A 13,906-nucleotide genomic window follows, 5' to 3' on the forward strand; every position below is an offset into this window, starting at 1 on the left:
TTGTTTACGGCTCAGCTGGGAAATCGTATATTCAAGCACTCGACACTGTACACCATCAAGGAATACGCCTAGCGTTAGGTGCTTTTAGAACATCCCCTATCCAAAGCTTATGGTTCGAAGCAAACGAACCATCGCTGAAGAACAGGCGGCTGAAACTAGCCCTTCAATATGTTATTAAACTGAAATCCAGCCAACATAATCCAGCACACCACACAGTCTTTCACTCACAGTACCTACCACTATATAAAGCCAGACCACATTTTATTCAACCCCTAGGCCTACGAATTCAGTCAGTCATACAAGAACTAGACATAAACTTGGACACCATTGCACAAACACAGCTGTTCATTACTCCACCCTGGGACCTTAAACAGATAAATATCATCATGGACATTTCTCAAAGCAAAAAATCAGAGACCCACCCAAACACATTTAAACAGCGATTTCTAGAAATCAGAGAAAGATTTCCTACATACACCCCTATATACACAGACGGCTCAAAAACAGTCAGACATCAGCAGCAATAGTATCTGGTCAACAACAAAAAGGAATAACCCTCCCTAAACAAAGCTCGATTTTCACAGCAGAAGCCCAAGCACTACTCCTAGCATTAGAGTATGCAGAATCAATCCAACAACGAAGAACACTCGTATGCACAGACTCAAAATCCTGCCTACAAGCACTCCAAGCTCTAGACACCAACCACCCAACAATCACAGAAATTCTGCAGAAAGTATATTGCCTACAACACAGTTACAATATAATATTATGCTGGATACCAGGACACTGCGGACTCCTGGGCAACGAGAGAGCGGATCAAGCAGCAAAAAAGGCCACATCCATGCCGGATCCAATGTACCAAATCCCACCAATGGACATCAAACCTACAGTAAACTCATATATCAAGAACAAATGGCAAAACGACTGGAACACACACCAGAATAATAAATTGTATGAAATTAATCCCACTGTTGGGGAAAAAAATAAAGACCTACCTCGAAAACCGTTGGGATCAGACAGTGTACACAAGATGCCGTATTGGACACACAAGATTAACACACATGTACCTGATAAAAGACGAAACTGCCCCATATTGTGCAACATGCCAAACACAGATTACAATAAAACATTTAATGCTGGAATGTGTCATTTATAACCATGAAAGACAACAGATCTTATCAGCAAAAACCATAAAGGAACTCTTTACAAAAGACAAAAGCAACAACACTTCTAAAATTCCTGTCATTAACAAAACTGAAGCAATACATATAAATGAACATACATAGACAACAGACATAACTCCTCTAAGTCAAATGAAATAAGTAAATAAGACAGATCACAACCTTTTCTGCCATGAACATGGCCCAAAGGGCAGACATGGCGTTAAAAGCTAAACACTAAGTGCGTATTATTTAAAAAAAATTTATTAATTTAGGAAACCAGAGAAATCTCCATGCAGAAATGGCACAATTGAAAACACGACTGTATGTATGTTACCTTAAATTCTCCAGACAACACTACAATAAGCATGCTTACATGATGGACACCACCCTGCTGGCAGAGTTCATCACTTTGAATCTCAGCTCTTCTACTGGCAGGCAACAAAAACAATGATTGGCTTGTTTGTGGGGTGGGTGCCAGAGAGGATTCCTCTTAATTAAGCTATCTGTAATCTTTTTTCTTGGCTAATATGGCTAGAACTGCTAGCATTTCAATGATAGGATTTAACAAAGATAGTGTTCCAATCATTGTTGTATTGTGTATTTTATTGTTTAGCCTAAGAGAGTACATTCTCCAAATAATAAATCACCTCAAATCTCTTTCTTCTGCAGAATACAACTGATGCGATTGGCCGGGCGGCAGCTGAGGCCATGCAGGGTCCTATCCAGGCAGCCTACAAAGATGCTTTCCAAAGCATCGTGCTCCCTGTGTTTGAGCGAGGCTGCCAGTCCATGTTCCAGCAGATCAACGACAGCTTTAAACAGGGAACCAACGAGTGTAAGAGTGAATGAAGCGTAATCTTTCTCTACAAATGATCTGGAATTTAGGAATGCTGCATGCTGTTTTTGTTTATGCAAGGGAAGAGAGATGTACTGTACTTTGTATATTGAGGAATCAGACAGATGGTGTTTCATGCTCCGATCAGAAATCCCCTGTTCAAGAGCCTTTAACAGGAGATTAGACAAATTGCAGGCATCCTAGATCACATTACCGATCTTTGTTCCTACAGATATTCAGCAGCTGGAGACACATGTTAAGAACAGGAAGCAGCATGAACAGGATGCCCGGGACCCTGTGATTGGTCAGCTGCAACAGATGATTGACTCATTGCAGGCTTCCCAAGACCAGCTGGCCACCACAATAACAGCAAGTGTGCGGTCTGAGGTTCAGCACCAGCTCCACTTGATCGTGGGAAAGTAAGACACGCACGCATACCTTCATACATACATACACACACACACACATTAATCAAGTCATTCAAATCGTAGAAAGGGCACTCCTCAGATTGAGTCAATGTTACTGCAAAGCATAAATACTTGAAGGAAAGGGACTATCAATTGTGACCAAATACAAGGCAAGCATTTGAAGGTTAAGGGCCTAACTTAGCAGCCCATTTTTGGCAACTAGCTAATAGTTGGGACTGAACCATCTACCGTTTGATCAATCGTTCTATTACTTTAATTTCTTAGCTAACACTGTTCTAAAAACTGTATGCCATGTACTTCAACCCAGCATCTCATCTGTCTTGCACTACAATAGTCCCCCTTTATGCTCCTCTTCTTCAGACCACTGCAAAATGATTACTTTCTCTAATTATACTTATAGGTGTGCGTTGGAGTAAAATTAACGTTTTTGATTTATTCTATAAAATATACAACATTTCTTTCAAATTCCAAAAAAAATTATTATTTAGATCTCTGTTAATGTTAAAACATGTTTATATTCATTTTTAAAGAACACTTTACACTTTACTAGAACACTCGTTACTGTTTAAAAATTTATATTGAGTTTAATAAGTCAGATTTTCAATCACAGCTCTCATTCATCTTGTTGTGCGTGACACTAGTAGTTCCCATTGCTGTTTTTCACCCTTTTTACCCCTACGTTATGATCTTTTAAAAGTGTTTTGACAGTGTTCATCTGTTACATCCATCATTTTGATTTGCATTTAAATAGATTGATAAAAACAGGGCTTAATTGCCTATTTAAAAAAAAAGAAGCAAACAAAATTAGGCATCATTTACATTAATCACTTTTTAGTGCTTGTCTTTCATCCTTTATGCTCCCATTATTCAAGAAATCTCAACCCTCTTTCTTGTGCTTTGCAGCTTGCAGGATTCAATCCTGTCACAGGTGCAGCGCATAGTAAAGGGTGAGGTGAGCCAGGCCATGAAGGATCAGCAGGCCGCAGTCACCTCCAGCATCATGCAGGCCATGCGCTCGGCTGCTAGTACACCTGTGCCTACCAGCCACCTTGACTACCAGACCCAGCAGGCCAGCATTCTGCAATTACTGCAGCAGGGCCAACTCAATGAGGCGTTCCAGCAGGTCAGGGGGCCATGTGTTTACAACCTATTAAGACAGACACCAGAATAGAATTTTATGCTGATGCTTACAGTTACTATGTTTTAATCTTTGTTCTTGCAGGCCTTGTCTGCATCTGATTTAAATTTGGTGCTGTATGTGTGCGAGACCGTCAATTCACAGCAGGTGTTCGGCCAGCATCCGTGTCCCCTGCATCAGGCGGTCCTGCTGTCTCTCATCCAGCAACTCTCAACCAACTTGGTTACACGCACCGAACTCAAGATCAGGTCAGTTTCTACATATAGTTTTAATGTGAGGGCTCTGGAAACCACAGTCTGTTTAGTTTAGGAATGGACAAAAATACAGGACAAAAATTACAAGTGACACTATTAATCCATAAGGATTTTTTTTATTGCAAATTTATCCTCCACTGCAAACCACTAGCCAATTTTTTTTTGTAGTAAAACTACAAAATGTAGTTTTGTGCAGCAGTCTAATGCGCTAGCCCACCACTGCTGAGATTTCAATTTGCGATTTAATCTTAGTTGTGCTTTAAACCTGGCCAGGCATCCACACAGGCATAATAGGCTGTGCCTGACAGAAGAAAAGGGTGAATACTTTTTTCGCTGCTGCTGCAATTATGGCCCCTGCTGCCTCGGGTTGAGGCACCAGCACAAGGGATGGTTGATTTACAGATAGCAATGTGTGCCTCTCTGTATTCCAAACTCTCTATAAGATTCTTTGACAAGTGAAAAGAAGCAGCCGGTGGCCAGCGACTGTGCTTATGTCAGAGATGAGCTGCAGACTATACATTCACTCCCTCCGGGTGGGCAGGGGGTCTGCAGTGGTGAGGGAAGTTACAGATGATGAATTGGTTATGACTAGATAGGGGGAAAGGGGATAAAGCAAAAGTTGTGATTTGTTACTGTATCAGTTCAAAGAAAAAAAAAAAATAAAATTCTATTCATGACAGGAAGAATACCAAATATTCTAAAGCCCTTTATTCTAGGACCAGACTGTGTTTTTGCAATTGTGCAGTGTTGTATTGTTGCCTTATCCTTTATATAAATATCATAAATAAACACTGTCTTTAGCCAGCGTTAAGTTATGCATAATGCTATAAGAGTTGCAAGTACCACATAGCTAATAGCTAAAATATTCGTAAAACTTTATCCCATGTTGTTTCCAATACTTTGTCCAAATTTAAAACCTGTTTTATCAGTTTTATCTAACCGTGGCACCCAAAGATCCGATGTCAAACTTTTTTTTTTTTTTTTATTATTAATTTTTAATACCATGAATCATCAGACAATAGAATACTGGGGCTGGAATAAAGTGTAGATATTAAAAGCCAAAAAATATATAAAAATGCCTATGAAATGCAGTATGAACATGATTTACTGGTTTTCCTTCACATGAATTATTAATACAGGCTGCAACAGTTCATATCACATTGTTTACACTGAAGAAAATTAAAATAAATTGGACCACTTTGTGCTGTAAAAATATATAGCAAAACTCACCCAGTATATCTGGTTTAGGTGAAACTGCTGAGTTAACAATAATTACAATAGGTGCAGTTGCTTTGGAAGGGATTTTTATCTGGCTTTTGACCCTTGTTAAATGATATGTACAGTTGCATCAGGACATTTCTACAGAGTTAGATTTTGTTTTAAATCTAAGCTTTATCAGTTAAATGAAACAGCAAAACATGAAGTAAAATAAATAATGTAGTTTTTTTTTTTAGAAGAGAAGCATATATTTTTAATACTGCCATGTAGTGGTGTAACTAGCCACGGATAATCAGTGATCTGAACAAATCACCCCCCACGGTTTGGTATGCACATGAACCATGGATCAATTGCCTAAATTTAGTAATAAAAACTCAAAATTGCTTCTATGTATTAATAAATGATATTCTTTGTTTACAGAGACTTGAAATGTTCTGTCAGTTTAATGTGCAATACCACAATACCTTTTCAAGTAAGGGTGGTTTTTAAGTATTTCTGATTGCAATTTTTTTTTACTGATAATTAAATAGGCAAACTAAAAAAAGCCCTTTTCTAATTCATAGATGTGGTTGCAGACAGATTTTCAATCAAGGTCACACAAGCATCAGTTTTTACCTAGGATGTTAAAAAAAAATTACTTTCTCATTTATTAGCAATAATGACCATTTAAGTGCGCTACAATCTCTCCCATCTGCCAATTTCATCTAGCGTTGACCTTGAACAGAGCGCTGTAGTTGTAGTTGAGTTGTATTAAGCTGGTCTCATTAAAGTTCTCTTCAGACAGGCCCGGGCTCGATATTTTTTCAGAGGTAGATTGGCGAGCCTTGTTCCTGTTGAAGTGTAATTCTCTGCTCACATGCTGCCAAGTCCCTTTACTGCTTTAAAAGAGCTGTGGAGATTGAGGCCATCACTAATTTTCACTCACAGATGCTACAGCATGATTGTCCATATGCTTATTACATTAAGTAGCATGTACACATGGGTGTTGTTTTGGATGTATAGCAGACTGACTGAACCCAGATGTGCAGTATTCCAGCTCAGACTGTTGGATTTGATGGGGACAAACTTAAATTTGATGGATGCTAAGGTGGCGTAGCAGTAAATTAAACTAGCCCACCACAGCTGTGATCCAGGTTTGATTCTCAGCAGTGCTATTAGTCAGCCGGGCATCTACAAAGACATGATTGGCTGCGATGGATTGGCTTCCTGTCCAGGGTATTTCTGCCTTGAGTCTAGTGTTTCCAGGTGGAACCGGACCTATAGTCTTATGCAGAAGTTGCAGTCTTTGGTAAAATGAAGTGTTTTGAGGCAGTTTGCTAAATAGGGTGTGCCTTTAATTTAATCTAGTCATTTCCAGCTTCGAATCACATTTCCACTGCTGCTTGCACCACCGCCGCAGAGCCACAGAATAGCGCTCAGCCTTCTCCGGCGACTACACACTGTTTAAATTCTTACAGAGTCTTCCACTATGCTTTTTATTAATCCCCCACCACTGGTGTCGGTGCTTCAACCAGATGCAGGGATCCCATTTTGCACTGGAGATGTGGTGGAGAAACCTCATTTGAACTTTCCTCTGTTACTTGTGTTTGATGAGTGCCTGACCATGTCAATAGCACCAGTGATATTTTAACTCAGGAGCCCAAGCTTTCCACTGTGTATTAGGTGACTACGCCACCTGAGCGCCCTAAAGATATAGCATGTCAAATATTTGATGTTATTCATTTTGCCCAATACGTTTAACTGAGCAAATACATAATATGTGCAAAATTGTCATATTTAAATGTTTAAATGTAAAGCATGTGGTAACCTACTTTCACTAACAAAATCTACAAACCATGGAATTTGACAAGGGGTGGATTACTGTACTTTGATGCAACATTATTAGCTTAGTTAGATTCACTCCTGTATAGGGGGACTGAGGGAAACCACATGGTCAAAATGTGAAAAAATCACTTGCACAACAGGAAAGGCTAATGGCTCCTAAGCCTGAAGATTACCACTGAGAACACAGCACCAAGAGTTTAAACACGGTGAAGCAGTTTTCACTGGTAACATCAGAACAATCTGATTCTGAGCCTCTGAACTTGGCCATCTGGAACAGTGCACGACACATGTGCCTGCTATCTTTAATCGGGTGCTTTAATCTCAACAAGTGCTTGTAAAATTAATATGACCTCTAAATAATATGAGAGGGTGGAACCACTCCATCATCCTATAGTGAGTCATTTTGCTTTGGTGGCAGATGGTGAAGTTGGTATTTTGCTAATCCTTTAGCTGGTTTCATCAAATACTGCCTGCATGAGGAGAGAAAAAAAGCTTTGTCCCAGAATAGCTTTTATGAAGCAACAGCTTATGTGTTAGAACAGCTGTAAGAGATTCTGGGCTCTATGCTAAGAAAGCTGCATCATGTGTGTAGCTACGCTAATTCAATATGAAATGCTAAAGTGGTGGTGGCCTGAGCCTCTCAAATGTAATAATATTAATCTTCAAAGCAAACAAATAATGATCTAAAAAGAGATTAAAGGACCTTGCCCAGAGCCTAGCATGGCTCTCAAAAAGCAGTACAGCTCTGTATGGGAGCCCAACACTTGCAAGTGGTTAAAAAGTGGCTGCAGATTGGATACATGTTGGCGTGTGGTTATCTGGGTTTCCTTGATTGGGTTGTGGGTTTTGCAAGCAGCAGTGGATTCACAATCAGGAATTGGAAATAACTAGATTGGGCGATAAAGGAGGGAAAATCCAAAAAATATATTTTTATTCATTTAAAAGTTTTATGGTCTTAAATTCTGGGCCCCAGTTTTTCATATGGTGACATTAGTTTCTACATGATTAAATCTACAGTATTTTGAACATTCAATGCCATAACACATTCTTACACAGTCATGTGAAAAAATTAGGACACCCCATTAAGTATTCAGTTGTTTATTAAGACATTTTCACATATCGATGTCTAATCTTGTTTTTATTTATCTCTGGAAAAGAAAGTGATTTAACTGCAAGTAAACAACAAAAAATAACCTTGTTTTACTCATTAAACAAAATATATTAACAAATATGTGTATTATAACTGAGGGAAAAATTAGGACACCCTATCCCCTAATAGCTAGTGTTACCTCCTTTGGCTGAAATAACTTCAGTGAGACGCTTCTTGTAGCCATCTACCAGTCTCTGACATCGGTCTGAGGAAAGTTTGCCCCACCCCTCAATGTAGAATTCTTTCAGCTGTGAGATGTTTAAGGGTTTGTGGCTGTATTTGGTTTACGCCAAACATGCCTTCTTTTATGGTGTCCAAATAATTCAATTTTAGACTCATTTTCCGGAGAGTGGAATGGTTGACTTCAAATTCTTTTGAGATTTTTTTAAATCCTCTACCAGACTCATAAGCTGCTACAATCTTCTTTCTGATGGCCTCAGCCAGCTCTTTCGATCGCACCATGGTGTTCACTCTCTCTTCAACAGTCAGGAGCACACCAAACTAAATGTCTGAGGTTTAAATAAGGCAAGCCTCCTTCAAAACGCTGAGTAACGATGTTCTAATCATTTGCACCTGATGTGATACAGGTTTGTGTGATTTTAGCCATTTTAAGTGAAAATAAATGTAGGGGTGTCCTAATTTATTCCTCACCAGAAATTGCTTTTTTTTTTTTTATTACACTTTACAGCAAGTTTTTTTCTTCAGTTTTAATGGTTAGTTATATTACTTGAATCTCTCAGTATTGTTAAAATTGCATTTATAGGGTGTCCTAATTTTTTCACATGACTGTAGGTCTGCAGTATAGCGCATTACATGGCCAAAATGTAGAGACCCCTCAATTATTTGGTTCAGGTGTTTTAGCCACATCCACTTCTAACAGATGTGTAGAATTAATTATATGCACCTTCTAATGATGTGCACAGAGCCCTGACTTCAGCCCTACAAATTAATGTGGAAAGCTTTCCCAAAAGGGTGGAGGCTGTCATAGATGTTAAGTGGGGCCAACTTCATAATAATGCCTGTGGTTTAGAAATGGGCTGTCCAACAATCTCATGGTTAACTTACTTTTGGCCATTTAGTGTATGTCCCTTAGCTTCTGGGTTTGTATCTTTGACCACTGTATTTGGCAGAACTGGGTTTGAATTTTAGTATTTTCTTCATTGCACATATGTTTGGTCATCGCGTGTAGTGATCTGACTCTCCCTGATCAGATCACGGGTTGTGCAAGCAGCAGTGGATTTACAATCGGGAATTGAAAATGACTAGCTTGGCAGATTAAAGGGGGAAATTGTGTTACTCTGGCTTCTACTAGGGATGGGCACATTTATTTAAATATCTAGATGTCTAAAAGAATTTTAAGATCATTTTATTTAAGCTGGTACTGCAGTTTTATAAATGTTTTACATGGTGAGGTGAGTAGAGTAATTTAGTAGAGTAGAGTAGAGTAACTTAGATAGAAGCATCATCTAAATATTGACGTCAGGAAGAGTACAATTTTTGAGGGATTCAGTGTAAAATGTATCATTATTTTTACTTTTTTTCTTTCCGCTAACTCACCGCCAGAAAATTACTGTTTAAGTTTTTTTACAAGGTAGGTGTTACTGCACATTAAGTGAGAGTTTGATCATAATAGTTAGGGAAGAATCTGTCAGATAATGTGTATTTTTTTCTCTGCAGAGCCTTAAATGAAAATTTTTGTACATTTGTTTTTCCGCTTTAATTAAATTTGGATATTTGACTTTATTTTGCATTTTTTGTTTTTACTATTTATACAGTGTAGATGAACATGGCTGAATATTCTAAACAGAAAAGGTTCACATGTTCATCCCTAATCTCAAAGTGCTTTCCAGCTTATATAAATAGTGACTGAGTGAATTAATACAGGATCCCGGATTAAGAGTTGTGTTATTGTGTAATGGCCAGTGACATTTATTGTAAATTAACTCTGTGTGTGTGTGTGTGTGTGTGTGTGTGTGTGTGTGTGTGTGTGTGTGTGTGTGTGTGTGTGTGTGTGTGTAGCTATCTGGAGGATGCAGTGATGAACCTGGACCATGGTGACCCAGTCACCAGGGACCACATGAGTGCCGTGCTGACACAAGTACGTCAGAAGCTGTTCCAGTTCCTGCAGCAGGACCCTCACAGCTCCCTGGGCAAGCGTGCACGCCGCCTCCTGATGATGCTGCAGGGCCTCGTTAACCATTAATGTACCCCCTTTCTATCCTCCAACTCACCCGTCTGCAGTCTTCATGGCATTCACATACTCCAATACTGCCCCTCTTCAGCCTGCCTGTATAGCTCGCCACGCTTCGCTCAATAGCCCAGACGTTCCTCAGAGTCCTGCGTGATAAAAGCTGTAGAGTAGACGCATACACTGTGCAGTTTGCTTTATGACGACCCTGCACTGCACTTTCAGTCAAACCCTCTGAGGTGTTGTAGATCTTTTAAATGATAACTCGTGACATTATTGAGCCGTTTTGGCTGTTTGGTTTCTTATTGTTTCTCTTAAAGAAAAAGTTTGTGCTGCTACATCCTATGAGAGAAAACCCTTTTTTTGCAGCCAGCCTTTTTGTGCTATTATTTTTGTAAAAGCATGAGGCGTGGCACCTTACATTGTTTAAGAATTGATTATTTCATATGGTAGAAATGATTAGAGAATCATTCAATGATGTTAAAAGAAACAACCAAATCTGAACCCACTGGACAATAAGCCAATCAACCCACTCTGAGCATCTGATTAGCCCCATAGTGTTCAGAAATTGCTGATTTGTCCATATTGAATCACTTTTGTGCCAAAAGTTATTCAAATACGAAAAATTGATATTTGCAAGTCAAATAAAGAAAATCAAAAACGGATGCAGATTTAAATAGTAACAAATAAAACCAAACCTTAAACGTGCTGCCTTTTAGTCTGTCCTTTATATTTTTGTCTTTTTTTTGTATTATTAAAACACACACATTTGAATTCTAAAAAGAAGCACATCATATGGTTAAACATACATGCGCTTTAATGGAATTAATCTCTGAATAACGCCAGCAGCAGCTGAGCCCTCTGACACATTAGAAGTAAACTTAGTGTTAAGCATTAACCCCATTCATGTTTGGTTTATATGCATTCCAACTTTGGTACATAAATGCAGTTTCCACTAAAATTAATACAACCCAGTAACCATGGTCACAAATGTCTTGAGACATATCATGGTAGAAATGCTGCTCAGTAAATTCACCATGGAAGACAACAGAAATCATTTTTTATTCTTTACGTGCCACAGAGCAAGCCATGATGACTGGGATAAATGGCTGCAATAATACATTACTGAAAGCGAAAATGTTAGAAATAGACCTTTTTGACACTGCTCTGGATTTTAAAGTATTTGGGTGTTTCGGATAGTCTAGATGGTACACCTGACTCTCTGAAAGTCCCAGGTTGAGCAGTAGACTATATTGTATTTGCTTTTTTTTTTTTCTTTAATCCAGAACAGCATGGACCAACTAGTAAGGGCAGCAGTTTGGTAGTTTTATTTTAATATTACTTATAATTTTTCTCTGTGCAGCACTTGCTTTTAGAATTGGACTATTTATGTAATTGTCAGACTTGTCATTTTCTATAAAACCATTTGGCTGTTTGTGAATATGCAGTATGTCTGGTAGGTTTCCAGATGGCTTTTACACACCCCTTCTTTGGTCTTTGGCCTTTGTGTCTCTTCCTCTGAACTTTTTTTTTTTTTTTTTTTTTTTTTTTTTTTTTTTTTTTTTTTTTTTTTTTTTTTTTTTTTTTTTTTGATGCCTTTTAGGTTTTCTGTCTCCAGTTTGCTTAGTGTAGTTTAGCATGGTTCTTCAGATTAAAACAAAATACAATGGTTCATCAGATTGAAACAAATACAGTGTACATTTGGAAATGCAGAATTCCTAAGTGAAAGAAGAAGAAATAGTGTTGGGTCTTGCTCTCTGTAGAGTATGGACGCATTTGCAGAAAGTGCCTTATTAGTTCTTGGTCATTTGTTTTTGAACCCTCACCAGATGGGCTTATGTATCTGTTAGTTTGAGCTAAATGTCAGCTCTCTAAACACTGACCTTCTTCACTTTAAGAACATTATTAAAATACACTTGGAATGGCAGATGTGTTGCTCAAATATTTTGTGATTTTTAAAAAATTGATTGTTGTCCTTCCAAATATTATGGAGGTTGTAAAAGAAGTCCTGGTTAGACTATTGTTGTAGGGATATGTTCACCTCAACACTTTTGTTGACGCAGCCTGTAGATCATTTTGTTGCTTTTTTGCAAATATATATTTACTCAGATTCATTGTTCGCATTACTTATACTTTTTGATTATTACATAAATGCAAATAGTGAATTTCATGTTCTGTAACAGAAATACTTGAGATTTTTGCTCATGGGGCTCTTGAGCTATTACAGTACAGCTAAGATCATTGCTTGCGTGCTACTGACAAAAGCAGAAGGTATGCCTATGGTTTTCAGTCCCAAAATATATTTGTTTAATATGCTTTCATTTATTTTTGATTGTGTAGCTCTTTTATACTTTATTCATTAAGAAACGTGCCCCCTGGACAAGTAGTTAGATTCTGGTTCTGTTTTATTTCCATCGGATTAAGAACACCTTGTGTGTTGTCTGCTACAGCTAAGAGCATTTTATACCACAGTTTTTAGGCAGGTTATTGCAGTGTTAATAGATCAAATGGTTTTGATGTTCTTGCATACTGTTTAGTAATATTTGATACTGATCAGGGTTAAGGAATCTGAATCCTGGACGTGAATGTCTGAGCCTTGCACGTCAATGCTCTATTAAAACTTGTTTTTCCAAGTTTGCATTGAAGATCTAGCTCTTGTTTTGTGAATTACAAACATAGATCATTTGTCATTTTTTTCTGTAGTGTTTTCAGTTTTGTTTCTTGTGCTTGGATTATTCTGTTGTATATTTTACACCTATTTCTTTTACCCTAGACATTTTTGGAATAAAAAAGACTTTGTTCATTTAAATGCGTGTGTTTGAATATTACTGGGAAAATTTCTAATTAGTTCTAATTAGTGGGTTTCGTTGTCTCAGATATCATAATTTTAATGCTTAAAATCAAGTATACTGCCGTGCAATCTACACAAACAAGAAATGGTTGCACTGAGGGTGAAGAAAAGCTTGACTCAAGCATACTTGAATGTAAAAATATACAAAACCAAAGCAAACACTCAACATTCCTGTCTGTTCGGTTGGTTTGATAATCTGCTGTTTATTGGGCTAAAGATAATTTTTCACTGATGGGTCTTCACGCAAGATTTCATAATGTGCTTTCAGACTAATGACGAAGGTGTGAATGAAGGCAGCAGTTTTTTAAAAAGACTTGCAGAAAAATAGTTTTACATTAAACAATGAGAAATGACAGACAAATGAATCTTATTAATTAAGAAGATAAGTCTGGTTGTGTGACAAGACAAAAATCCAGATCATAAAGCTAAAGTTACCTAAGGCTGGTTTTATAAAAGAAGGTGAAAGTGCATGCCTAGCTGGAAAAGATTTTGAAAGACCCTTGTAGCCTTGGGACGTTAAAGACCATTTGCCAAAAAGGAATTGGTCATAATTAAACCACAAGTCCTTAAAAAGCCAATTAGTTCTTACTGTAGACCTTAAAAAGCTGTGATTGCCAACAACGGTTTGGAATAAAGGGGGGCCTGAATACCTGCCCCAATATTACTTTTTGAACAGATCTTTGTGACCTTATTACATTTTTTTATTTTTTTTATTTAGGTACAAAGTCAAAAGACTTTGTGTGCATGTTTTGACAGTTCTTCTGGCCAGACCATATGCTTGACAGACACGATTGACCTTGTATAGGGAAGAGAAGGCAGGGTGGGAATTCACCTACGTAAAAGTAGGATGAAGAGTA

General features: G+C 37.9%; 1 protein-coding gene across 1 annotated transcript in view; it reads left to right on the forward strand.

Moving 5' to 3' along the window:
* The window catches only part of edc4 (enhancer of mRNA decapping 4), a 49,860-nt gene extending 38,953 nt beyond the window's left edge, over positions 1 to 10,907 (forward strand). The window contains exons 25-29 of the mRNA XM_063004117.1: positions 1,833 to 1,998; positions 2,231 to 2,417; positions 3,330 to 3,549; positions 3,649 to 3,812; positions 10,030 to 10,907. Of these exons, the coding sequence (XP_062860187.1) occupies positions 1,833 to 1,998; positions 2,231 to 2,417; positions 3,330 to 3,549; positions 3,649 to 3,812; positions 10,030 to 10,213 (921 nt within the window). The 3' untranslated portion in view covers positions 10,214 to 10,907. The remainder of the gene's footprint in view (positions 1 to 1,832; positions 1,999 to 2,230; positions 2,418 to 3,329; positions 3,550 to 3,648; positions 3,813 to 10,029) is intronic.
* The last annotated feature ends 2,999 nt before the right edge of the window (positions 10,908 to 13,906 follow it).

Source organism: Trichomycterus rosablanca, chromosome 11, assembly GCF_030014385.1.
Source record: "Trichomycterus rosablanca isolate fTriRos1 chromosome 11, fTriRos1.hap1, whole genome shotgun sequence".
NCBI lineage: Eukaryota > Metazoa > Chordata > Actinopteri > Siluriformes > Trichomycteridae > Trichomycterus > Trichomycterus rosablanca.